Source organism: Antedon bifida, chromosome 7 (assembly GCF_963402885.1).
Source record: "Antedon bifida chromosome 7, ecAntBifi1.1, whole genome shotgun sequence".
In the NCBI taxonomy this organism is placed as follows: Eukaryota; Metazoa; Echinodermata; class Crinoidea; order Comatulida; family Antedonidae; genus Antedon; species Antedon bifida.
In genome coordinates, this window is record NC_136232.1 from 32,998 (window position 1) to 60,528 (window position 27,531).

The 27,531-nt window shown below is 33.3% G+C and overlaps 2 protein-coding genes across 3 annotated transcripts; one reads left to right on the forward strand and one right to left on the reverse strand.

Moving 5' to 3' along the window:
* Nucleotides 1-14: 14 nt before the first annotated feature.
* LOC144848612 (tRNA wybutosine-synthesizing protein 2 homolog) lies at nt 15-5,196 on the forward strand. 2 transcript variants are annotated; one of them, XM_078705426.1, is made up of 5 exons: nt 15-63; nt 1,005-1,079; nt 1,713-2,348; nt 2,988-3,255; nt 4,203-5,196. In XM_078705426.1, the coding sequence occupies exons 1-5, from the start codon at nt 53-55 to the stop codon at nt 4,854-4,856; spliced, it is 1,644 nt and encodes a 547-aa protein (XP_078561552.1). In that variant the 5' UTR covers nt 15-52; the 3' UTR covers nt 4,857-5,196. The 2 variants fall into 2 exon arrangements, with proteins under 2 accessions (XP_078561552.1, XP_078561553.1); XM_078705427.1 differs by having other exon boundaries at nt 47-142.
* On the reverse strand, nt 5,170-27,219 carry LOC144848611 (N-acetylglucosamine-1-phosphotransferase subunits alpha/beta-like). Its single transcript, XM_078705423.1, has 27 exons — nt 27,025-27,219; nt 26,375-26,460; nt 25,466-25,588; nt 24,908-24,937; nt 23,263-23,462; nt 22,335-22,408; nt 21,721-21,855; nt 21,001-21,078; nt 20,241-20,309; nt 19,859-20,044; nt 19,092-19,262; nt 18,385-18,508; nt 18,133-18,195; nt 17,707-17,762; nt 17,121-17,235; nt 16,511-16,719; nt 16,034-16,167; nt 15,454-15,572; nt 13,298-14,967; nt 12,282-12,481; nt 11,495-11,647; nt 10,443-10,623; nt 9,760-9,845; nt 9,035-9,133; nt 8,294-8,461; nt 7,727-7,817; nt 5,170-7,637 (listed from the first exon to the last, which is right to left on the reverse strand). Exons 1-27 carry the CDS (start codon nt 27,136-27,138, stop codon nt 7,551-7,553), a joined length of 4,821 nt encoding a protein of 1,606 aa, XP_078561549.1. The 5' UTR covers nt 27,139-27,219; the 3' UTR covers nt 5,170-7,550.
* Nucleotides 27,220-27,531: the final 312 nt, after the last annotated feature.

Genomic DNA, 27,531 nt, shown 5'->3' on the forward strand with positions numbered 1-27,531 from the left:
GCGACAAACTGAATAAACAAACGCACATGTGCTTACGCTCTGGGAATTGTAAATGAAAAATAGGTAGACATTTTCGATAAAATACAAGGCAAAAGCGAATTTAAATTTAAATTACTACTATACTAATCTATAAACGATAGATGTGCGTTGTTTTTATTTCATTTCAGTGAAGCCTAGCATAGCCTATAGGCTAGGCTAGGCCTAGAAAGTAGTGTAGGTAGAAGAAGTAGTAGATAGCCTATTCTATAATACTGTCTGTACTATAGTAGGCCCTAGGCACTAGTCTCTAGGTCGTATCACCCTAACCTAGCTAGGCCTAGCTGGACAAGGCAAGAATCAACTTATTTTTTTCACATTTTTAACCGTTCAAAGACGAAAAAAAGTTATCGTAATAGGACCATAGTTTTTATTTTTACATTATGTAGTTTGTGACATTGAATTATATCTAAAAAACGTAGGGAATGGGACTTTAAAAAATGTATAAAACTAACTTAATTTATTAAATATCACAATAACTTTAAATATTATGCATGTACTTAAATAACATTTAGTATCATAAAACCCTACCAGGTGATACTGGGCCCTACACTACAGAGGAAGATTAGTACGACCCGCACGCTTGAAGGGTTTACGCCTACCGATACAACTTGACATTAAATAATGGCGAGATGTACTTTGACAATTGGAATTTATTTTAAACAATCGAAATGTTTAAAGCAAAATCTTTATTTAATTCTGCTATCATGACTCCGGGATGACCACTCCACATAACAACATCTATGAATTCATTGAGGCGTCTGTATACTATAATACTTGACCTCAATGAATATCATTCAGCATTTACTGGGAATGTAATAAACATGCATCTGTCGTACTTGTACAGTACTGTAAATAGTCACATTATTATACTAAAAAATGCCTAATAATTCAGTAATTAGATAATTGTATATGAAGTAGTTCGTAGGTACAGTAATCTTTCATGCTCATATTTTCTTTTTCAATAGACAGATGATGGAACAAAGTATTTTGGATTCAGTATTGTGTGTAATGGTAAAGCCTTGTAATGCAAAAGAAATGAGGTATTCATTTTGTCCAATCAGATTTGTATTATCTGGGGTATTTTCATAGTTAAAAATAAATTAAAATCTGAAACAAACCAAGCAAATGTTGTCGGAAAGTAAGTTTGACAGGTAAAAATAAATTATGACCTGGTTTTTGATAACATGTCAAACATTACATAAACCTACTGTTTTAGTCTTCTTACAGTATGCTGCTGTATGTTATTATAAGGCATGATATGATGAGAGATGATTATGGTTTATCATCCATAGAAGATTATTTCTACCACCAGTTTTAAGATGAAAAGTGATATGGGATATAATCCACCTAGACCAGGCCACTAATACAATTGTTATTTATATTGGCAATATTTAACCTGCTTGGCCAAATCAATCAATTATGCCTTTATCTTTTTGGGGCCTATAAGATGCGAGATGGTGTCATACTGTTTTGAATCAGTGGCATGATGCAGGAGGCAAAGGCCCCTGGTTTAGCACTAGCATCTCCAACACTGGGTAGTTGCATTGAACTGCTCATGCTAAGGCGAGGCCCCTTAACTGGAGCCTCTGGATTTAGCTAGTGAGCGCTTTTAGCCGTTACGCCACTGTTGGTAATGTTAAAGTGTAAACATTTACATACTTTGTTTATTGCAGGTCTACTTTATCTCAACTTGGTGTGATGGATAAGACTAAGAAAACAACAACATATGGCCAGGTTGTGGTAATACCAATCACTGAAATAGCTTTCAAACACTTCACCAATGCCTCAAGGACTTGTCCAAATCAAAATGTTGATGACTCTTTGATTTATGTTTGCATCACTTGTGGAAAAATATCTCAAATTAACCAGGAGGCAACATCTGCTAATCAATCATGTCAATGCATTCAATTCAAAAGTTGTGGTTCTCTAAATAATATCACATTCCATGTTGCGAAAATTCCACTGGAGAAAATTAGGAAAAAACAGTTATCCCCATCACAGAGATTGGAAGACGTTTTATTATTGATTTTTGACAATAAAAACATACCTATTGATGATGACATGAAAGAGAAATTTCCAAAAAACTGGGAAATACATGGAGACTTGGTTTTATTTCCGTCACATTGCTTCAACAATGACATCTGGGATTCAATGACAGTTGAAGATTGGCAGAAGGTGTTGGCAGCAGTCGGAGGGAAGCGCTTGGCTCGTAGTAGGGGTGGTGTGCACAGTGATGGCTTCAGAACACCAAATGTTGAGTTACTATTAGGTGAGAGTGGATGGGTTCAGCATATTGACAATGGTATCAGGTGATTATGTTATTCCTTTTGTTTATTAGTTTAGTAAAAAAGTTTTTAAAAAAAATAAATTCATACTTTCACATTTCATCCAACCAAGTGTGTTTGAATTAGAAAACGAGATCAGTTATCACAAGCAGCAAATTAAAAGCAAAACTTTATGTGACAAAAAATATGATGTGCCTATATATGGACATGATGATGTCTTATCACTACCATATCTGGGCATATCACTATTATATTTGAGCACATAACACTTTTTTTGTCAATTCTAGTTTGACAGTGTAGACAGAGCTTAAGTTGTAATTACAATAGTAAAATACATTACCTTTAAAGCTTGGTTCCCACTAGGACGCAGCGCAAGGACGTAGGCACAATGAAAGTAATTTGACCAATCACGAAGGTACGGATTATTTTTAATCATTCCATTGGCCAACTGCCTTGTGTTGCGCTTATGTCCTTGTGTTGTGTCCTAATGGGAAATGAATTGGAGGCAATATAAATATTTTAACCACACAGACAACAACTATTCAGAGGACACCCCTTTTAAGGGTACATTTTGTACTGAAGGTGTCCCCTTAATAGGTAAGGGATTCTAGTGTAGTTTTTAGATGTATTCTCAGCTTTATGTACTGTATTTTTTTATTACAGATACAGTTTCGATATCACAAAATGCATGTTTTCCTCTGGTAACATTACAGAAAAAATAAGAGTGGCAAATATGAAATGTGATGGAGAGACAATTGTGGACTTGTACGCAGGCATTGGCTATTTTACACTACCATATCTGGTACATGCGAACGCAGCATTCGTACACGCCTGCGAGTGGAACCCAAATGCTATTGCTGCCCTCAAAAGAAACTTGGTGTTGAACAAAGTACAGGACAGGTGTACTGTTTATGAAGGAGATAATAGACAGGTGTAGAAACAAAACATATAAGTCCTATTTAGGGGACACTTGGTTGTGTCCTTGAACTTATAAGGCTAATTCAGACAGTGTTGTACGACTAGTCGTCTCTTTGGGAGAAAAATTAAACATGTTTAAAGTTCTCCCGACGACCTAACAACTACACCCAACATTATTTCCAGACGACTCATTTCGTCGGGATTCAACTCGTCGTACGAAGCTGTCTGAGTTGGGCAGTATCCCATTAATTATAATACGAGCTCTACTGTAATTAATCACATGACTTAGTTTGGGAAGCACCTATGCAGGGTCACATTTTCCTATGAAACAAATGAGAGGCATTGTATTTTTTAACACTATCCCTATAAAGGGGATACTTTGTATTATCCCGAAGGTGTCCCCCTTTATACTGAAGCCATACCAAAAAAGAACGAGGGGCATTGTATATTTAAACACTACCCTATTAATGAACTTGTCAATTGTATGACCCACTATACAACCCCTGGGAGTGCTGCGTCATGATTGCGTCATTTACAAATAATTACTTACGCAGATGTGGGTGCGTCAAAAACCTAGAAGGTATGTCACATCAATAAACGGGTGCGTCATGGTATTGATAAGGTATGACGCACATCGGACAAATGATGCACCTCTCCCGGGGGTCGTATAGTGGGTCATACAATTGACAAGTGCATAAGGGGATACTTTGTTTTATCCCGAAAGTGTCCCCCTTAAAGGGGGTTCTACTGAACATTTTGTTTATGCTTGGTTCCCATTTGGATGCAATACAAGGATGTTATAGCCACAAGAATTTTGACCAATCATGATGCTAAGGATAATCCAAAATGTTGCTTGTGATTGGTCAATTCACCGATGTTGTGCCTATGTTGTTGCATTTCATCCAAGAGGGAATCAAGTCTTAATATGTTCTTCACAAATATTTTTTCTTTCATTTTTAGACATGTCCCAGTGAAGTAGCAGACAGGGTTAACTTGGGGCTTATTCCAAGCTCTGGTGAAGGATGGCCAGTTGCTTGTAAGGCTCTAAAAAAGAAGGGTGGTATACTACATATACATGGCAATGTAACCAGTCCACCTGCAGGAAAGAATTCCTCCCGTCTGCCGCAATCCATGTCACCTTTTGTCCCCGAAAGTAATGCATTGATTGATAATACTTTAGCCATTGAAACGGATGTTCAAATGACTGAATCATCGCTTTCTTGTGCCTTTAGCGTTGGGCACTTAGAAGATAAAAACTTGCCTTCTTGCAATCCAGAAAATGTTCCAACAAAAAAAGCAATACCAACTTGCAACTTAAGCAATACGTCATCAAGAGTTGCTAATGTCAAGGGTCAAACATCAGTTGATACAAGTGCCCATAGTTCAAATGATTGTCACAGGCTACCAGATAAAAAGAATTCTCAACAACAGTCCTGGCAAAATTGGTCATATGAAGTTTCCCAACAAATAAGACAACTGTGCATTGAAATTAAAGGTGGTGATTGGTCCACACATGTTTTACACATTGAACGAGTAAAGTCATATGCTCCACATATCGACCATGTTGTTGTTGATTTAGAATGCCGACCAATAAAGCCAGATAAAACAAGCTAGAACGAGTTTAGGCTGCACTGAAAGCCAGATTAAACGAAAATCTACTCGGGATATAGATACTATGAGACAAGCAACAATCTTCATATTTCAACAAAATAAATAAGTGACAGAAATGTGTTATTTTCATCTGTTAGACAAGTATAATATAAAATGTTATTTCAAATATACAATGAAAGTATATATAAATGATTGTAATACAAATAAATGTTACATCAATGTTTATACCTAATATATTATTACCAAATAAACTAATAAATCGTTCAAAACCTTAATGGAATTTTACAATATCGGTTTGTCTATTATATTTAGTGTATGTATTGCCTGTACTGTATTAATTACCACTGAGATATTAACAAAAAAATTTTTAAACAGTATTTTAACAAAATTATGTTTTTAAATAAATATTTGAATTATTTCACATTTAAACAAAGTTTTGCTTTTTCATTTTATGACATATACCATTATGTTAGAAATTAACTCTGGTTAGTTTCAAAACCTAGGATTTAAAACATACATGGTCAAATTCTGATTGGCTATTGCTTGCACAAGTAACAGTAAAGCGTCTTTCACACCTGCTCCAGTCTGGCTGTAATGACGTTTACGTCAGATTGCGCGTACAGCATTAGTGACTTTTGATTTTCACAAAGCACCACGCAGCTATGCACAGTAAAAAGTATTAGTGCATGGCCACATGGAGCATTGTAAAAATGAAACATTGAGACATGATTTTATATGTCGGAGCTGGAGTGAAAGATGCTTAACTCAGTTTCAGCAACAAATATGGATACAGTATTAAGTAAATATTTTGAAAGGATAGCGACAAAACATTTATTTTTGATATACTAACAGTGCATATTTGCGAGATGTACTGAGTATTCCGTATAAATACATTTAGAGTTGGGCAAACAACACTCTAATCAACTTAATTCCCTCACACAAACCTATTTGCTACTTGTAGTAACAATATACCCTCCACCAGTAATCAAAATATTGTATCAAACGTAATTTAAACCACTTAATTAATTTAATTCATTAAAAACATGAAATATAAATATTAATACTATTCAGACTTTGAAAATGCCATTTTGTAGTTATATAAAGTTAATCACATTTGTAGAAAAAGATTTTCACAATGTCAAAAATTAACGGTTAAATTCCACCAAAAACCCATTAACTGGCAACCAATTTGAATATTTTTTCTTTAAAAAAAATATTTTCCAGGTAAATAATTTTGTTTACATCTAATTTTTGGCCAAAGTGAATAAGTCTTGCATAACATTAAAATGGAATATTCAAGAAAACAAATAACTTTTTTCTGGAGACATATCTTTAAAGTAAAAAATAAATGTTATTAAATCAACCTTGGAACAAACGCTAGTTTTACTGTAAAGTGAGCACCCACAAGAACATGCTATGTAGATTTTAATCACAATTTGATTTCCTGATATCAGTGATTAGAATCCCTATTTTTTTTATTATATATAAACAAATTTACACTTGATTTTAATGGAATGTTGTTTTTTTTATTTACATTTTTTATTTTAAATTATCTTATTTATTGAATTTGGAAAATCAAGATCCTATTCTATATTTTAATATGGTTTAGCTATTAATTTTGTATAAATACTATTGAAATATATTAGATGGCATTACTGGCCATGTTCATAGTCCCAATATCAAGCTTGGTTTTTAAAATGGGATGCAATGCAAAGTAGATTTTGAGCAATCACACGCAGCAAAAAAGGACATGTGTGCAAGAGGAAGAGTGAGTTTGGAAGATGGATCTTCAAATTTGGTTTAAACAAAATGTAAATCAGTGTCTGGAAAAAGAGCAAAATATAATCATGATGGTATAATATTTACAATTTTTTTTCAAGGTACATATAAGCTAATTCATCAACGCAATCAAAAATTGGTAGGAAATTAAAAACAAAAGTACTGATAATAATAAATTAAAATTGCTATTAGAATTTACCCAGAAATTTCAGACTATATAAATATTATTTATATACAATTTAGAAGTTTACATAACAAAGTGGGTATGCAAAAAATGGTTTACTAAGAAATAAAAATATTACTAATTCTAATAATGTAAAAAAGAACAAAAATATAGCAATAAAATACTAATGTAAAAATGAGTATTGCTTCTGGATAGAGCTGTATATTCTACAAAAGGAGAATAATACTAATAGCGGTGAATTCAGAGAGCTGTTTGGCATAATTATGCTACCCATTTTTAAACTTTCAGATTTTGGAATACAATGAAAATTGGCAGTGGTGTAACACACAGGGCAAAGGCCCCTGGCTTAGCACTCTTAAGGGGCCCTCCAAAGCTGGGTAGTTGCATTGGACTGCTTATGCTCTGGGGCCCTTGAGCTCTGGGGCCCTGGGTTTAGCCAGTGAGCGCTTATAGTCGTTACGCCTCTGGCTCTTGGACTTTGCCTAAAGTGGTTTACCTCACAATAAGTAGCATTTTACCAGGAGAAATCTGCTTTCAAAATTCAGTAACCTTCAATGCTTAAGCCAAACTGCTAAAATTACCCTTATATACCATCATTTATTATTGCATATCTATCATTTCAATTGATGTAATCGAGTAATGAAGATCTATAAGCCTCTTGTTTCACTGCTTCTCTTCAGCATTCATTCCTTCTTGGGTTCTTCTTTTCGCTTCTGTTTTTTCTCTTTTCCTAGTCACACATGAATTAACTTTTCAGCAGTTTGTTCCCTCCTCGTACGAGGACGTCTCTTTGGACAGCATTTGCGTTTTAAAGCCAATAGCTAATAAAATAAAAGGTCAAAAACAAAGTTATTTTACTGTATCATTCTCAATAAAGTTAAACAGTAATAAGTAAATTAAAAAGAATTACCTGGTTAGAACAGAATGACATGAAAGCAAAAAGGACCAAGGCAGACAGTGAAAGATGAGTCCAAAACCGTAGCCAGTCTCGGTATCGTCTCCTGTAATGCATTAAATAACGTAATTTGTGACAAAACAGAATTATAAAGACTTCAAAAACGCATTAATGTAACAGAAGATAAAACGATTTTTGAAAAGGTCAGATAAAGCAAGAACAATTTCAAGAATGTGCAGGAAACAAATAATGTGCTGCACTGTAACTTTAAAAAATACACAAACAATTAGTATTTCAGGGGCTTTGAAAGCGTGGCATATGCCAATATACATTGTAGAAAATACATTGCCAACCGTAACACATTTTATGGCTTTAGTAACCAAAGGGGGCCTACTAGTAAAGCCCCTAAATGTTAAATATGTGGGATGTTTTTTGTTATATAATGGGTGAAATTTCCTCTTTAGTAGGAGACGGCAGATCACTTGAAATATTGGTAACTCTGGCAGTTATAGGAAGACTCAGGAGGTCTGGTTTGGTTTTCTTTGATGGGAATAAAACAAGGCATCTCCTAATGCCACCTACCATTTATAAAGCTCATCCATATGGAGGAAGCGATTCCTATATTCTGGAGGGAGTTCAAACTGTGAAGGTAGGGGAAACAAGGACTCGTAGAAATCTTGTAAAACAGCTTTAACCATCTCTGCATCTTTTAAACTGTGATCAATGTTATCATTCAGACAAACAAATTTCCTAAAATAATAATAATCCTAATAATAATATACAAATAATGAATAATAATGAATGTTTATGAGTGTAATGGTACAAATATAAATTCATTTATATATATTATGTTCAAATGACACTTTCACATTATTACCCCAGAAATTTGTTATTAAACATGTATGTTTCATCTAGTAATCAGCAGTTGTGTTTTGACCCAACCAGGTACTAATTTGTACACCTGGGTAGAGAGAGGCAAACGTAAAGAAAATGCGACGAACATGTATGTACATGTATATGTAAATCAAACTCTCAATCCATTGATCAGAAGTCAACTTTCAACACACTACGCCACATGTTCTCAGTCTATATACGGCATATAACACGTCTCCCATCCAGAACGCAACCGGGCCCAACATTGCTTAACTTCGGTGATCTGATGAGAACCAGTGTTTCAATGCAATATGGCCGTATATAATTTATTATTAGGGTCTGTCACGATAGCATCATATATTCCAACCAAATAAATTCTTTAGGCTAATTGACTGTAACAGATAAAACAGTACTTGGGCCAAATAGCTACAAAGTACAAGATATACTTACTTTGGGTTCTTGCGGATGTCATCAAGTTGTCCTATGACATGTGACACATTGGAACGAATCATTTTAAATGCTACTTCATCATCATTAAGAATTTCATGTCTGATAAAGTACAAAAAATAAAGAAAAATGTGTAAACAAATATGAGTAAGTAAAACCAGGAGACAAAACGTCTATGTAATATAATGCTGTTAAATGGTTAATCCCCTTTAAAAAACTCTGACAGGAATGTGCTAATTTTGTATACACTGGGTTTTATAGGGACCGTATTTATTCTTTTCGAAAAGAAGCCCCCTCTGTTGTTTGCAAAAGAATCCCGAAAAGAAGCCAATCATGAAAAGAAGCACACCCAAGTGTCCTATAAAAAAGAATGAGGTTTTACGGTATGTACTGTACCATATAATAATAATAGTCTTTTCTTAGAGCGCATATAAGCAAGCTCTCAATGCGCTTTACATAAAAAATAAAAGCAGGAATTGTTAAATTAATGAAAAGCTTGTTGGAAAAGGAATGTCTTGAGTTGAGTCTTAAATGAGTTAAGGGAAGTGCACTGGTAGATTGGTAGGGAGTTCCACAAAGTTGACGCTGCCACTGCAAAGGCTCTCTGACCATAGGTAGATGTCCTTGTCCTTGGAACTACAAGTAGGCATTGGGAACCATATGGTTGGGTCTACAACTATCAGGCAATAAGAGCTGTGATGAAATATATTTAAAAACTTGTGAGTTACCTGTACTTATATTTTGCTTTGAAGGTTTCATTCATTTTGACAACAAGTGGTTTGCAATGCTCAACTAAACCAAGGGTTACTTGTGGCTTAAAACAAATAAAAGGCAACTTTATTATATACTGTAAATATGAAGAATAATGTCTATATCCACGTTAAAGCATGGTTCCCACTAGAACGCAACGAACCGTAGCGACGTATCAACGCAAAGTGCCGTATTGTGCAATCACAAGTGGGAACCGATGATGTAACAGTGCTGCAAACATCGTTACGGGGAATCAAATCAGTTTGATTTCACACAACAACACAAGGCAAAAGAACACTGGAAAACAAAGTAAAGGTTATACTCAAAAGTATGCAGGGTGAACCAGGTCAAAGTCTACGGCAACTAACGTTGACGCGCAACAAGCAGGTTTGATTTCACACAGACGGGGGCAAATACAATTATTGGAAAGGCATTTTCTTACATTGCGTCTGTTACATTGTGTCGGGAACCACACTTAATGATCAGTTCATATTTCTGTCGTCTGCCTCCTCTACCTTCTGTAGACATTTTAACATGTTGTGAATTATTTGTGCTATCTGTCACCCAACCAAATGAAATTCAAGTTGGGAAGTCAACAAGAATGCTATTGTCCTCAGTTTAGTTTAGATGAGTGAAATTATGCCAAGCTTATTGTACTTACCATAGTATCTGCCTCATAGTAAACCTCTCTCGTTTCTTCTGGTACAAATCCTTGTAGAGACATTGGAATGTGTTTTGAACAGTTAATAAGCTGATTCTCTAAAGACGTCAGTGTCTGCAAGTCCAATGGAAGCTCAAACAGCCTTGTTGCTAAGGTACGGATTTCTCGATCTGATAAAACTCTGCAGTCGACAAAAATAGACTTGTCAGAATAAATTCATAGGGTAAAATGACTGGATTGTCATGGTCAATTTTCTAGTGTCATAAGCTTTCAAGTTTTAAGGTTAATACAAGTGCTATGGTTAACCTCTTGGTCAAGCGAGTGTCATGGTCAAGCTTTTAAATGTCACTGTCAAGTATTTAAAATTGTTTTTTTTTTAAATTTCTTTTAATTGAATATTCCATTTTAATGTCACATATTATAGTTATTCATTTTGACTAAAAATTGGAGTGAAAAAAAATTAAGTGAAAACTTTATTTTTACCACTTTTATATATCCAGCCAACTAAAAGGTAATAAAAGGGACAACCACATTTATAAAGACATTTCTAAATAAATAAAGCAGAAGTACGGAATAGACTTCCTTGTCTCCAAAGCAAGTAAACTCAAAGCTGAAGAGCCTGCAAAAGCAGTACAACATTGCAAAAGACAATCACTCGTGGAGGGAACGAATTACTTGTCCCCATTAGGCCAGGCTGTGAGGCGTAAAACTTCCTTTGTTGCGACTTTTAATTATCGACCAAATAAATGAATGGCAATTTGGATAAAAAGGACGAATTTTAACACAACCACCCAAGAAATATTGTTAGCAGAAACGGGGTATTAAAAAATATGGTATAAAAAATACCATATTTTATACCGTATTTTGAGCAGTTGCAACAGAAACAGGCCCATAGTCGGTTTAGTCTAATGGTGTCCCATCAACATCTAGTGTCACACTCACAGTGACCTTTTCAAAGGTTAAAGTAATGGTTACAATGTTGTGTTTGAAAACAATTTTATGTTAATATTCATTCATTGATAATGGCTTAATATGTGTTAAGGTGTTTTTACCTTGAGTTATCTGTATCAAATTCAGCAAATATTTCAGAGATGTTAACCTCCTTTGTTTGACTCATCATAAAGTACATAAATGAGAAAGCAAACTGCATGTCTTTTGAATGACGAAGCTGGTGTGATGATGTGATTGCAAACTCCTCCTCAAACCTATAAAACAAATACATAAAGACATTTATAAATGCTTTAGATATACTATAAAGAGAATATGTGTTGATAACAATATGTGGAAAACAACAACAATAGTAATTAGATTATTAATCTATATTAATTAATACAAATAGAGCTATTCATCAAAACCCAAGCACAATAAATATCCTGTAACACTTTCTAAATAAAGGTTCAGCGTGTGTCACTAACAATACAGTTGGATATGTTTTAGTTTATTGAAATGATTGTAAATAAACGTGGAGTGGAACCATCACTTATGTTAACATTAAACTGACTTCAACTGGTCACGGTTACCCATACCACACATGTGACATGTGACATGTTAACATTAAACTGACTTCAACTGGTCACGGTTACCCATACCACACATGTGACATGTGACATGTTAACATTAAACTGACTTCAACTGGTCACGGTTACCCATACCACACATGTGACATAAATCAAAGTTTTCAGGTTTTTTTCCAGAAAAGCACTCAACTGCACATACCTTGTGCAGCTGTGTGTCGACATAAGCCTTTATTTTGTGATTGCACATATACATATTAGACATCTTAAATATGTACAGTACGGCAAAACCTTTTAAAAAAACACAACGTAAACAACTACATACTCATCTTGTAGTTCTCTCATGATGTCAACGTCAATCATATGAGGCATGTGTGCAGGCACCTTACGAGCAGTGAAGCCAAACCGATGATTGTAAAGCTTGTTGACATGGCGCAGCGAGTTTCCAAACGTATCCAGAAGTTGCCGACTTCCTGTTCCGCTTGGCGTATCAAACTCATTCTGCTTTTCTAGCTGCTCTATTTGCTTCAGAAATGAAATAAAAAATACATAAAATTAAACAAATTATCATCAAGTAAATAACAAATGTGGATGGCTAAATATTAATCAAACATTATTGTACAAAGATGCAAGTGATGAAAAATAAGATTTATCTTTAACATTCAACTTAAATATTCACTGGAGATGTAGAGTTTGTCAGTTCCAGCTATGACATAAACGTGTATATTGTATAGATGGTTAACTGCAGGGTAACCCACTTGTAAAAATGTAAATAAATGGTTTATATAGGGTGGTTGGTGATCCAAGGTTCAATCCTGACCTAATGCCAGTGTTGCAACTCATGACTCAACTCCACTCCGTAAGCATGAAATGAGACTTAGTATATAAGCATGATAAATTATAAAAATAGTTTATCCTGTAATTGGTGAGTTACTCACTGTTGGATGTTTTTTTTTTTTAAAGTAAATTATTATATTGTACTAAGTGATGGAAAAATAAGAATTATCTTTAAATAACATTCAATTAAAATATTCACTGGTGACATAAAGGAATATAAGAAATTTAGTTGTCAGTTCCAGCTACGACACAAATGTGTACATTGTACAGGTAGCTGACTTAACTGCAGGGCAACCCACTTGTAATAAAAAGTAAATGAATGATAATAGGGAGCTTTCGATCTGTAACAAACTACAGTAGGCCTATGCATATCATGTCATTGGTCATTCAACAGAACTGTGTTAAGGAATTACATGAGGAAGCATGTTCCAGTTCCATTGCATACATTCTCTGAATCAAGATTACATAACTAGTTTCCAAGCCCAATTGAAAGCTCAAACTAACCTCTGTGTATTTTGAAAAATCTTGTGACTTTTCCCAAGGTAGAAAACTGCCTTCTCTGTAAAATTGCTGTCTTTGTTTGGCTAGCTTATCCAGCTGCTTTTCATCAGCATCTTCACTAAAAATATTTGCTGAGGGATCTGAATTCTGCTTCAACAAGTCTTTCTTTGCAGCAATATCAAGTATATCATGTGTAACAGAATCCTGCAATATCCTCATTTTTACAAATTGTTTAGATTTTCCCTGAATATTGGATTCCTTTAGTTGTCCTATATGTTCAGCAATATCTGTATTTAATAAATTTAATTTTCTACTTGAACTTTGCGATGTTTCTAAATTGAAGGCTGATATATTCTTTAAAATAGTTAAATTATTATATAGTGGTATGTCATCCTTTATATGATCATTTTCATATTTATAATTCTGTTTTATTAAAAGTTTTCTCATTCCTGGATGAAGGTTTTGTTCATTCTGGTTATCTTTCTTCTCATTTTCTGTTTCTTGATATTCAAAATCAACCTTGTCCTTTGACTTTCTTTCATCTAAATTGCCATCTTTCAATATATTATTCATTTTAAACTCATCTTGATCTAAGTCTATTTGTTGAGCATTATGTTGATTCATTTTGGGTAAAACTTGACCATTCATAACTGGTTTATTTAACTGTTGCTGTACAAATTCAGCCATATTTAGATTTTCTTTAGACTCTTTGACTGCTTTTTGATCCTTGTCATCACCAATGATATCGGTATCATCAACTAGTTTCTGATTGGCTGCGTCCTTATCTGCATTATCCTTTTGCAGGTTAGGATTCCCACCAGCAACATTATTATCATGTAAAAAAATTTGCGGATCTTGCTGTAGGTCTTGTCTTATCTTAAACTGATTAACACCAACATTGTGTGGTTCAACTGGTTTCTGTGGGTTACCACCAATTTGGTCAACAAGTCTATCATTACCAATTTGTGGTTCAACTGGTTGTTGGGGGTATTGAACTTCTTTAAACTGGTTACCACCAAATTGGTCAACAAGTCCAGCTTTACCAATTTGTGGCTCAACTGGTTTCTGTGGGTATTGAACTTCTTTAAACTGGTTACCACCAATTTGGTCAACAGGTCTATTATTACCAATTTGTGGTTTAACTGGATGTTGTGCATTAACATCTTTAAACTGGTTACCACCAATTTGGTCAACAGATCTATCATTCTTATTTTGTGGTTCAACTGGTTGTTGTGCGTTAAAATCATTAAATTGCTCAAGCCCAGCAAATTCATTTTGCTTAATATGTATTTGATTTGCAGCAGCAGCAGCCCCATGAAAATTGCTTTTATGTGCCTCCTCCCCTTGATGTTGTGCATTCTTTGACAGCTGATTATTAACTTGTTGACTGGGTGCTTTGACAACTGGCACTATTTTACCAAATGCATCTAGCTGAATTTTGTCCTGATTATCATATTGCATTTTTGCATTATCATTAACTACAGGTATCTCCTGTTTGCGGAAGTGGAACTCATCTGCTTTGGGTTGCATATGTTTAATTCCATCTTTGTCAGATTTTTTATTCCTACTTTGTTGTTTTCCTTTAGATAATGGTGTTTTTTTCGTCTTACTGGACAAGTAGTTATATATTAATTCAGCCTTTAATCTGGAAAAACCTTTCTCAGTCAAGTCTCCTGCAACATAAAACATTTAAAAAATAATTATTGAATAAATTATGTTAATTATTATCTCTGTAACTTGTCCTACACTATTAAGTATAAGTCTTCCTCAGAATTGTTGTTGTATGTTGATATTGTAATGTTTCAAGACAGGACCAGATACAGTACTTTACTATGAATATTGAGTATAAATATTGAATCATTTTTCTCAACATGTGTTCAGCTGGTCAACATGGGCATTTGGAGAAACTAAATACAACTGACCTCAACACAGTTGCACAAAATATGAGTGTTGTTGAGTTGCTTTCAGTTTAATTTAACCACAACTACCACGTAGAGAAAGCATTTGCATACACTAATCATGCATGCACAGCGTTAATTATCACATGACAAGCAACAATCAGTTCAATGTCAAAATGAGCTCTCACACACTTGCACACAAAATGTGCAACTAGTTCCTTGAGTTAACAAATTATAGATATTATTAGTAAATATTTTTACCATCACTTAGTTGTTTTTCCAGTTGCTCTAGCTGCTTCTGAAACTCTGGGGGCAGCTGTTGTTCACCAATATCAGGGACATCTTTATTGACAACATCTTTATTGATTGCATGTGGTCCACTATAAGAATGAAAGACGCTCAATAAAATGCAGACAGAGAAAAGGAAACAATATGATGGTTATGATGGTGATAACATTTGTAATGTTGTCATACTGTATAATAGTGGTAATTACAGTAGATCTCTATATAAGTATCAGTATAGTAATAGCAACAGTATTGTAAATTACATTATGTAATTTGAAAAAAATTGGAGTGAAACCCACTTATAATACAGCAACACGGTTTTGTCCAATAAGCAAATCAAACAATCAACACACAATGCTTATGACAATTAATTCTTCAAACCTTTTTGTTCAACTTTTTCTTTTTACAAGCCAAAGTTCTATGACATCATTGGCTTACACCAACTACAAATTAAATGTTGTGTCTATGAAATGTATTAGTGAAATAATACAATGTTTATAAAAGAAGAACCTTTATTGGAAAAACAAGAAGTAAAATAACAATACAGTATACTAACATGAGATTTGAGTCAAATTCTTCAAATACAAAATTATCTTCCTCTGTTTTGGTGTTATTCTTGCTATCGTTCTTGATAACCATCAATGCCCTCTCTGCTACTGGTATTGTGTTGACAGTTACATTAAATGTTACCTAAAATATATACAAAATGATAACCATTTATTTTGTCATTTTATAATTTTATAAGTGAAAACATTATTTTTTTCTACGGAAGTGATTTACTTTATTAAAACTACAAGGAGTACATCTTTAAGTATAAAGGAATAACCACTTTTTGAAAAGATCATCAACGTTAATGCTTTCTTGATACTGAACTATATCATTCTTTTTGGTGCATAGAAACATCAAAACTTTAAATGTTGAAATCAAAGGAAATCTTGGTATAAATGCATTTCCATGTTTAAATCTAAAAGTACATGAAGAAATAATTAAACAATTTTGAATGGTGTAAACTTGCCTAAAGAACACTACTTACATTTAACCCAGATCCATCCGACTTGGTTCCTTCTACAAAGAACGAAACATTCTGCTGTGTGTGGTTTTTGTATAATACTAAATGCATTGTTTTGAATTTTTGTGCAATTGTTCCTGTTCGTACAATGTTGTTATTGCTGTAGTAACCACTGGCAATGGTACCATTGTTGCCAAACATAGATGTTACATTGAAATATCCAACTTGAACACCTAAAAATGCAAGTGTTTGGCATTAGAACTACACACTAATGTTTATGTATGTCTATATAGGCCTAGAAAACATAAATAAACAATGATATGTATATTAATTGCGGTACACCACATATATTAGTCCTCACTCACTCCTGAGGACGATCAAAGCATATTGATCGAAACCCTAACCCTAACCCTAATCCTTTTCAGAACTAATATACGTGGTGTACCGCAAACTTATGTCAACATTTGATTTCGCCATGCAAACCTTCAAACAATAAAATGTATATTACTCAGTAGTAGGAACAATTAATTGACATATTGAAACTTGGTATACCATCCAACTCATATTAGTACTGTACCTTTCATGACAAAAATGTCCATTATTTGTATAATAATATAAATGATGAATTATTAACCTTGTGGCATGGTGACCATTTGTCCTGAGTACTTGATTTCAGCTGAGAACAGCCTGTGTAAATTCTTTGAGCCGCAATCTCCTGCATCAAAACCGCATTCAGGGATATTACAAGACTGAAAAAAAAGTATATTACTAAATGCAAATTGTATAAATTATGTATGTTGGTCTACTCAAATGCAAATAATGTTTGAGGCTCCTCTTGATCATAGTTCTCGGATAAGAACTTCTCGGATAACAACTTAAATGTGGAGGTCCAGTGTACATATGACTCCTGTGCACTTTAAAGAATCCAGTGAATCTTTCGAAAAATAGAGGGTTGCTGTCCCATTCTCTGCCGTTCATTGGGTGGGTTTTGTAGAGGGCCTAATCAAATTTCCTCAAAATTGTCAATAAGATAAAACAAAGGGAATAAAGTAAATCCAATAGAACTGTATGATGTACTTTCTTCACAACTTAATACATACACAAACAGTTTCTGGTTTATTAAATAGCACCTACCATGTCTGTTATGTCTGTTGATCATGTGATGATAGCAAACACTAGACAGACAATTTTCAAGAATATTCCCATTTAGGTATACATACCTGATCACAGTATTTATCAGCAATCCAGCCATTCGCACAACCAGTGTTACAGTACACTAAAATAAACAGAATAAGTTTTAGTGGTGGTCCTGAACGACTCTTAAATTTTGGAGGCAATCCGGACCAGGATCCCAATTCTGGACGATTTTTTATTTTTTTACTTATTGTAGGCCGTACGTCAAAACTACAAAACGGATCTTTACCCAAATGTAAGTCAAAGATAGATATGTGGTCACAGAAGATTTTTGGAGGCAATCTGGACCAGGATGCAAATTTTGGACCACTTTTTATTATTTTACTAATTTTAGGCCGTACATCAAAACTACAAGGCGGATCTTTATTTTTTTTTTCAAAGTTCAATTTTAATTATTATAAGACTTTATACACTTTTGACACATTTTAGAATTATATATTATTTAAACTTGCTTTGTTCCAGAGCAGCTCCACCAGCACCACCTCCAAAATGGCCACCAGCACTAGCATGAACACCTATAGAATGAATTAAAACAAACTTGTCTATTGTTTTTGTAAACATATTCTATTATATTCCCCAGGGGCACAGCCAGAGCTACCGTCAAGGGGCGATATTATATATACCGCCTCTGGTGTCTATTTTTGACACTTGATATACATTTCAGTTTAATATTATAATCTCTAAATAAATATATATATGGTTACCTTTACAATCTCCACCATCCCAGTCACATTCTGATGTATTGCAAGCTTTATCACAATAATTATCTTTGATCCAAGATGAAGGACACCCCTCTGCACAATTTGGAACAGGCCATGTCAAATAAACCTAAACAAAGTCGTACCATAGTTTGTTTTTAACATCACAAAATATAAACATTGATTTTTAATCAGAAATGCTCTATGGAACTTAAAAAGCAAAGAGCTTGTTACACTTTTTAAAATGCTTTATTCATTTTCATTTATTTTTTTGAAAAAACCCTGGGAAACTTAATCTTCAATCGTGAGTCTACCAGACACTAGGGTAGTAGGGATGAATTAAAAGAAGTTTAGGGGTGGGTGGGATAAAACAGTACTTGTAGGTACTCAGACGTATATTGGATTGGTGCTGTAGTGTATGTTGATATAAAGTTTGCGGTACACCACGTATTTAGTTCAATCAATATGATTCGATTGTCCCCAGGAGTGAGAATGCAGGAAGTCCGTTAAATTGAGAATATATATATAAGTGAGACTGGGTGGGACAGGTGTGAAAGTCAAGGCTGTAAGCTTTAGGCTGACATTAAGGAAGACATTAAACACTTCTACCGAAGTTGGGTAATCTTTATTCTCTTAAAAAATTGTGCATTTCCTGTAAACATTTTTCATACTCTGCATTCATTATAGATACTTTCAATTCCACTGGTACCAACCTTTTGACCTCTAGAGTGTGTGTAGAAGTCATCCGGCCAGACGTCATTTCCAAACATGACATCATCATTGAGGTAGATAAACTTTTTAGACAGCCCAGGGATCTGATGTAAGTGGCTCTCAATGGCAGGAGAGCCAAATGAAGGCAGATGTGACTGGTTTTGAAAAATTTCCTACATTGAAGATAAAAATAGAATAAGTAAATAAATACTATCTACATTCAATTCAATAAAACTTTATTATCCCTAACTCCAGTGAAATTCATTTGGTTGTGGTATACAAAGATTCATAAAACGTTTAAAAAGCACACAAAAAAGCAAGCACAAGCACAACAATCAAGATGAAAATCTAAAATATGTTATACACAGAGAGAAACAAATAGCACACTAATTAAATCAGGTTCATATTGCACAGCATTATCTTCTTAAAGTACCATTGTTGGATCTAACTACAGAAAGAATAAATGATTTATTATAGCGTTCAGTATTTATTTTTCTCATGATCAGTATTCTGCAGCTTCAAGAACTAACACGGAAAGTATAGTTGATCATACCCAGCACCGTTTTTAGTGTACGATTAATCATGCAAACAACTCACGATGATATTTCTACTCTTATTTAAAATAAAGTCAGAACTCACAGAAAGCAACAAAGGGATTCAAGTTTCATGGTTCAGCGCACAACTGTGACTACCACAAGTTTAACCAACTGCGCTATGCCACTCTCTCTTTTGTACATTCTATGCTAATCTGTATCAGTAAAATTCTAACCTTGTGTGTAACAACTGTGACCCTTGGATTGTCCAAGTTCAGCCAAGATGGAATTTGTCCATTAGTGACGATGTATATGTGACGTACCCACGGCGTGTATCGTTCAACTGATCTCAATGAGTAACGTAGCTCTTCATTGTCCTCAAACCTGCTTGCCGAAACATCTTCATTTCCTTTAAACTCATCCTACATAATAGTTTTATTTGAATAATTGAGTTAAAAAGTCAGAGACCATAAAACTTGTCAGGCAATTTAACAGTCCTTCTCTTGATTTTATTTATTTGTATAGCATACAAAGAACAAACACAGATAATATGCAAGAATATGCAATCATTTGTATGGTACCTGGGATAAAAGGAAATTGACACACTAAACTACTAACCTCTTCAATATTCCATATAAGGTATGCAGAAACAACCTTCATTCCATTGCTGGCATCACTATGTTCAAACTGTAACAAATTGAGAGTGTATACATGATAAATAGAACCTTACTATAATTCACCAAATCAATGTGTGTCTGTCTGGCTTTATTTATTCAGAGACTAGGGGTTGCCCGGTGTTGGTATGTGCAGATCGATATAAGATTGAGTTTGCGTTCATTTGGTCGTCAAGGTCAAACCTAAAAATTGTGGGTACAGGTAGGCCTACGCTCAAAACATGTACTTGTGCAATGAAATGACATTTTACATTTATGGGATGAAGGCTCTATAGCCTCGTTCCCATTGGTTGTTTTTTCAAGCCTGGATATAGTCGTTTAAGACATACCACCATGTTTATGAATACTGAATACTGACAATCCCATGAAGGGAACGAAAAACAAACCACTTGTTTTCTGTAGCTGGACTCAAAATTGATTGGTTGATTTTGAATCTGTATATTTTTAATATTTTATTTTGTTAATATTTATAAATTCTATTAATTTATATTTTATTTTTAAATGTTTGTCTTCTATTGTTCATGTTATTGTCTTGTCATATTGTATTGTTGTGAATGAGGGTCCTTAATGATCAGCTTCGGCTAGATGGACCACCCTTGTTAAATATTTTTGAAATATAATTAAATATAAGTGTTAATGTTATGTTACTGAAAACCTTGAATTTAAAATTGTGGTGTTGGCTGTATTCTACAAAATATTAATACCTGTGACAATATTGACTTAGCTGCTTCTTCATCAGGCACTGTCATCAAAGCTACACCTTCTACATTGTGCAGCTCAACCTTAAACAAAACAATATAATTTCTGTGAGTGAACTAATCACACAGTACTATAATATTATCATATTCATTCTGAAATACATTACATGCATACGTTCATATTTTTTTTTTATCTTATGTGAGTTCGTCCCACTTTTATTTACATATACAGTACTAGTGAGATATGGGAAGACTGTATTTTCACCCCTTATTTGCATATTTCATGAAACTTGTACTACTAATTTGCATACTTTTGAGGTGTTTGAAAAAAAAGGTGTGAATTTGGGAAAGCGGTCCTATGATGGCTATTGGAAACCTGTATCAAAGTAATTTGAGGCCAAAACAAAGTTTCTGAAGATATTTTAGTCGCATTGTATATACAAATATTGAGAAATGGGATCGAGGGTCAAATGTCATACTAAATTCTTTCGTAAAATGTTACATTGGAGCATAAATATGTACATTCTGAATAAATCAGTGAAAAAATCAACTCTTTCTGACTAGTACTTGAGATATGGTAACTTTGTAAGCTCATCCTAATTTAGAAAAAGGCTAAAAACGCCCAAGGCCTCCAGCATTGGAAGGCCACTTAGAGTTCCTAAACCAGGAGCCTCAGGCCTCTGTGTTACGCCACTAAATACAATATCGAAAATGCATTATACATACCTCTGTTATCCTCTCCCTAAAATCATCATCCTTTATGATATTTCTGACTTGTAACTTAGTTGTGTTTTTACTAACACCAGTCACTAATAGCCTATCTTTCAGCAACAACGTTTTATCACCAGTCAATTCACTGGACTACAAAAACGATTTAAATTGGTTAAATTTGTGTCAAAATGTCTTCACTGTAAATTGATGTCAGTTATTTTATCTATGATGTGTGTGTGAACAAACAGCTCACCATTGGCAACATATTCAATAATGTTAGCCATAATAAAGTAAAGTTAGTGGTTGTGTGTAAACAGATGGGCATCAGGTTGTTTTGAATGGTGGGGTTAGGGGTGGGGGTGGGGTTAGGGGTGGGGGTTAGTTAGGGGTGGGGTTAGGGTTAGGTGGGGTTAGGGGTGGGGGTGCAAAACTGGGCAATTTTAAGAAGGGAAACAAATATTCAACAGGTTATAGGAGATTTTAAGAGATAACTGTGCCAGTGTTCCAACAGATACAGTGTGCAAGTATATACTGTATTATCACAATATTAAAAGCTGTAGTAATGTAACAAATAATTCATATGGTTGTATAAAGTATAAACTAATATTAATAAAAATGTGTCTACTTACAATATATACTCTGTTCATTGTAATATTTTTATCTCCCATTCCCAGCACCTTTGTTGCTTTCAATATACTGTCAACTAAAGTAAACAAACATATTAACTTTATGAACATTAATTAAGTAAAAATAAAGAAATAATTTTAGGAAAATGAATCAATAACATTGTAAACCCTAGCCATTAAATGCTACCCGAGTGGTCTTTGTAAGAATTCCTGGCTAAGTGATCTTGAGCATTTGCTAATGGAATGTATGTAATAGAGCTTATTTCTCTGATATTATAAACCCCCAGGTATTCAAACTATAGTATTGTTTACTTTTGCTTCCTATTTTAATGGCCTACAGTGGCTTCCAGTCTAAGATTCAACATTGATAAAATACCGAATCAGCAGATTAATTAATTAAATAATATGTTTGTTTTAATTAAAAACAAATATAAATGTTTTGTTATTATTAAATATGTCAGTGTTTAAAATTGCATTCAACTTTGTGAGAATTTCATTTGAACTTCTTCTTCGCCTCACAATTGATCGAAAAGTGGGTCAATTACAGAAGAAAAACAAAAATATCAATCCGGGCGCAATGCATGTTGGGATTTATAGCGGGCCGCTAAATTTATTAGAATCACCTTATTTTTCACATTTTTAACCATTTAAAGACGAAAAAAGTTATCTCAGTAGGACCATATTTTTACATTAAATGTAGTTTGTGACCTTAAATTAGATCTAAAAAACGTAGGGAATAAGATTTTAATTCTTTAAAAAAAACCTATTCTGTTTATTTAAAATATTTTTCCGTCTATGGTTTAATCACCCTTTCAACTCATGAATAATTCTCACATTCAACTCATAAACATTCATTGTATACCTTATACAAAGAAACTAATTAAACAATAAACTAATAAAGTAAACACAATAATAATAATAAAAACCATACCTTCTTCCTGATTTGAAAACTCTGCCAATGTATATGTTGGTCCACCTTCCTTATTTACAGTCATATTAAATAGTCTTGTCATTTTTAAGAATGTTGGGTCATAAATTGACAACTCTAAACTAGTTATAGCTGATGGAAGAGCCCTACTAAAAATTAACGTTTTAGCAGTGATGCAATTTTTCTTTTTACAATACACATATCTGAAAAACAGAATTATATATATTTGTAGAGGAGCTGTAGCTTGGTGGTTAACATGCTTTCCTTTCAATCTCAAGGTTCAGGGTTCAATCCTGACCTAGTGCCAGGGTTGTAACTCACAACTCTTTCAACTCCTCTCCCTAAGCCTCATTGGCATAGTTTATAAGTACAATAAATTATAAATAGTTTATCCTGTAATTTGTGAGTTTTTGCTCGCTGTTGGATGTGTATGAACAAAAAAATAAGGCATTTTTTTCTGTAAAAATTGAAAAAATCATTTAATTTTTAAATTTATATGAAGCTAGAAATTCAAATTTACTTTTTTATTGATTTTTTTATATATATTATAATTTACAAAATTGGAAAATATAAAACATAAATATAAAACTAAAAAGATATGACAATACAAATTATTATTATTAATATTATCATTCAAATATTTATGTTTAAAATTGTCAATAAAGAGTTTAGTGGCTTGTGGTCAATTAAGAGGGCAATACACTTTATAGTAATAGCACATTTAAACATGAGATTTATGAGATACAGTACACTATAGCTACATTACTGTAATGAGCTTGATGTCTTTATGGCTTAATTGCACAATTAATATTGCTACTTATTATAATTTTTTTATGATAGTCAAATCTCTTGGAAAGCCGACACACTCAAGATAGGAAAAGGTGTTGGATTACGGTAGATGTCTACTTACAGTACAAGAGTTAACAAATTCAAAAATTGTAGGCAGCAAGTGAGGATCTAGGATTTTTTAACAGGGGAGCGCTAGCATATAACACTAAGTCTTTCAAAACTATAAATATCAAAAAGTAGTTCATAAATAAACAAAAGAGAAAAAATTAGTTTTAATATATTTTACTTGTCAAAAGGAGGGTGTGCATGTCCCTAACTGGGGGGGGGGGGCAAGGCATTAATATAGTGTAACAATCAATCAATCTAAAATATCATGATCGTACAATCACCAGAACCCAGATATTCTTAAAGCAAAAGCAAGTAGTTTATTAGTGAGTTAATGGCAACGTGAAACTAAACGCAAAGGAACAACAGTAGTTGTGCAACGAACTTTAGAGTGTTGACAATAGAACGAATTCTATCTAGTCGTGGTTACCATCTCTACAACACAAATCATAGTTATATTTCTGACATCAAACTGATCGTGGTTACCCTGAATCACATGCATGACACAATTATAATATACTGTAACTTTTCATTTCCTTTTATTCCACAAAGAATAAACCATGTTCAGCTCAGCTAATGTTACAGTCAGTTACTTTGAGTTGAGGTCAGTTACTTTGAGTTTCGGTCAGTTATTTTAAGTTGTGGACAGTTACTTTGGGAGATTACGTTGTGTCAATGTATAAGCTTTAGATGTATATTTTGTTTAATAACAGTTTTAATCAGATTTGAAAAAAAGAATGAACAGATAACTTACTGTGTTCCATTTTGAGATAAAATACCATTGCTATATTAAAAGAAATTGTAGAATTGAATAACATTGTTTAAATAATGTCTTCTACTATTTGCTTTCATTCTACTTTTAAAATAAAATATTATTGCTGACTCAAGTCTATTCTAGATAGTAGTAGAGAAAATTTATGATTTATACCAAGATAAAACAATTTGCTCTATTTTTGACAATTATAGTAAATCATTTTTAATTAAAGCTATGAAACATAGGACTGAAATATTGAAAAACATTTCCACCCCTTAATATGAATTCATTTTGTTTCTTTTTTACTGTTAATAAGTCAGTAGAATTTGTGCTGCTTGATGTTTTGTAATTGTGAACCGTATCTGTATATATATATATATTGTAACTACTGTATGACTATATTTTGTAAACATTTTGTATGGGTTGAACCTCTTGTTACAAGAGTGTTCCTCAGTTTTAAAGGGAAGTAACCAATAAATATTATTATGATTACAATACAATAATGAAAACAGATAAATCATAGAGTTTTTATATTTTGAGTTTAGTATTGATCCTTACCTAGATGAATTCATAGTAAGAGCTACATGCTTTGCTTTGACTGCATTTAATTCTTCTATAAGCCTAGAGTCAGATCCATTGACCCATGTATAAACAATATCAATTGGAATTGGCAAACACATTCTGAAAATCACAGAAAAAGACTACAAATCAACAACAAAAAAACTGCATAAAAAGAAGTTGCTAAAATAGAAAATTTAATTGTTGAGTAATTGGTCAGTTGTTTGCCCTACTGTGACATAATTTGTACTTTATACTAACGCCCTTATAAGTACAGTACATTGAGAATACTTGCAAAAAAATTCTCACACAAGGATTAATTTTTAATTAAGTATTTTTATTTTAAATTTACAAATTACATTAGATTAAGGGCAAACACCTGACCAATAAAATAGACAATGAAATACTGTATTTCGTCTGAAAACTGATCTCGATACCTTCTCACCAATAGGAACATTATCTACAATACTGTACTATAACAATAATACTCTCTAAGCTCAACCTTAACGATATATAATTGTTCCCTGAAAAAATATTGTTTTCAAATGAGTTTGTTGAATATGCCATTTTGATGTTCCATAAACCATTATTCACTTTGACCAATAATTGGATAGAAACAAAAATTTAGTTTTTATTGATAAAAAATGCTATCAAACGTATTTTATGCTAACAATACAAATGTTATTATGGATATTAAAGTGTATTTTTTATACAATTTTAATGTCAAGAAACTGTCAAAATATTGATTAGGTTTATTCCGAAACTAAAGACTCCCTCTGTGATGGCTTTTGGCTAAGAAGCTTTGAAGTGTGTTTTAGAATGAAAAGTTTAATAATATTTTAACTGATTTTAACGTGTTTCTGGAAATAAAAATATTGTATCGTGACCAGATTAACTTTTTTGTATTACCTATCTTGAAAAAGTTTTCCACCTATGTTGTCATGGTAAACATTAAATAAAGCAGAATATTGATCTTGACTCCATTCCAATGCTACCTATAAAAAAAACTTTTTTGTTTAACATTTCAAACAGTAATAAAGAGATTATTCAATCAATAAAGGGGATAATTGCAAAATTTAATAAAAATCAATAAGTTGGTTTATTTATTTCTTGAACCAACCTTAATTGTATGCATGCACATTTAACCATTTGCATTTTAAAATTCCTAGCTAGGGCCTAGGCATATTATTTGGTGGCCATTAATTCTAGTAGTACTAGCAATTATGGTGTAGATTTTGAATTGACTAGGCTACTGTATAATAATTAATAGGCCTAATACTACTAGTACAGTACAATTAAGTATTATTATGTCTTTAGTTAGAATAGAATTTTGATTCAAATTCCACTGAAGAAATCTGCATACACTTACTGCTACTATACAATACGTGTACGTCCACTGACGAGGCTAGGAGCTAGTTAAAAATAGTTTTATAGCCTAGGCCTCTATATCCACCTAGCTAGTAAAGTAGGCCTAGCCTATCTTTTTAGATAGGCCTGCCCCCGGCCCGGCCTGGCCCTAACCCCACCACACTCGATCTGCACTCTCTAGTCTAGCTTACCTCTCCAAATTGAAAAGCTGATACCAGCACTAAAACGACACCGGTAAAGCACAAAATTGTTCCGTATCGATGCGATAGACATGAGTACGTCTGTTTCTGCACAATTTTGAACATGATGTGTATTAATTATTATTGTACTTTGATCCAAATAATCAAAAGACGATCGCGAAATCGTATATCGATGTGGAAGCTGCCATGTTGCAAGTTTTAAATAGAGGGCGCTATAATAGTAAACAATGAGATTATAGGTATGGAACGAAGGTTGCGCCAATGCAAGGAATTAAGTTGGTTTAAAAGTATACAGTATTGGATTGGTGAATTTTGTTGATATTTTAAATTATTCTTTTAATTTTTAATTTTCAGTCTTTTCATTTGCTTGTAATTCAAAAATTGAATAATATTTAGGTACTAGAAAATAATATTATATCCCATTCTTTGTTTGTACTTCTTTGGCGTATGGCGTTCCACAGTAAAGTGAAAACAAACGCTGCCGGCCGACGAAAATTG

Excerpts from the sequence above, each read along its gene's own strand:
- LOC144848612 (XM_078705426.1), top strand. Across the intron at positions 2,349-2,987 it reads CATATTGACAATGGTATCAG|ATACAGTTTCGATATCACAA; the intron begins GTGATTATGTTA and ends TTTTTATTACAG. Across the intron at positions 3,256-4,202 it reads ATGAAGGAGATAATAGACAG|ACATGTCCCAGTGAAGTAGC; the intron begins GTGTAGAAACAA and ends TTTCATTTTTAG.
- LOC144848611 (XM_078705423.1), bottom strand. The coding sequence starts at position 27,138 with ATGTTCAAAATTGTGCAGAAACAGACGTACTCATGTCTATCGCATCGA. Across the intron at positions 22,409-23,262 it reads GTTTTCAAATCAGGAAGAAG|TTGACAGTATATTGAAAGCA; the intron begins GTATGGTTTTTA and ends TGTTTACTTTAG. Across the intron at positions 20,045-20,240 it reads TTATATGGAATATTGAAGAG|GATGAGTTTAAAGGAAATGA; the intron begins GTTAGTAGTTTA and ends ACTATTATGTAG.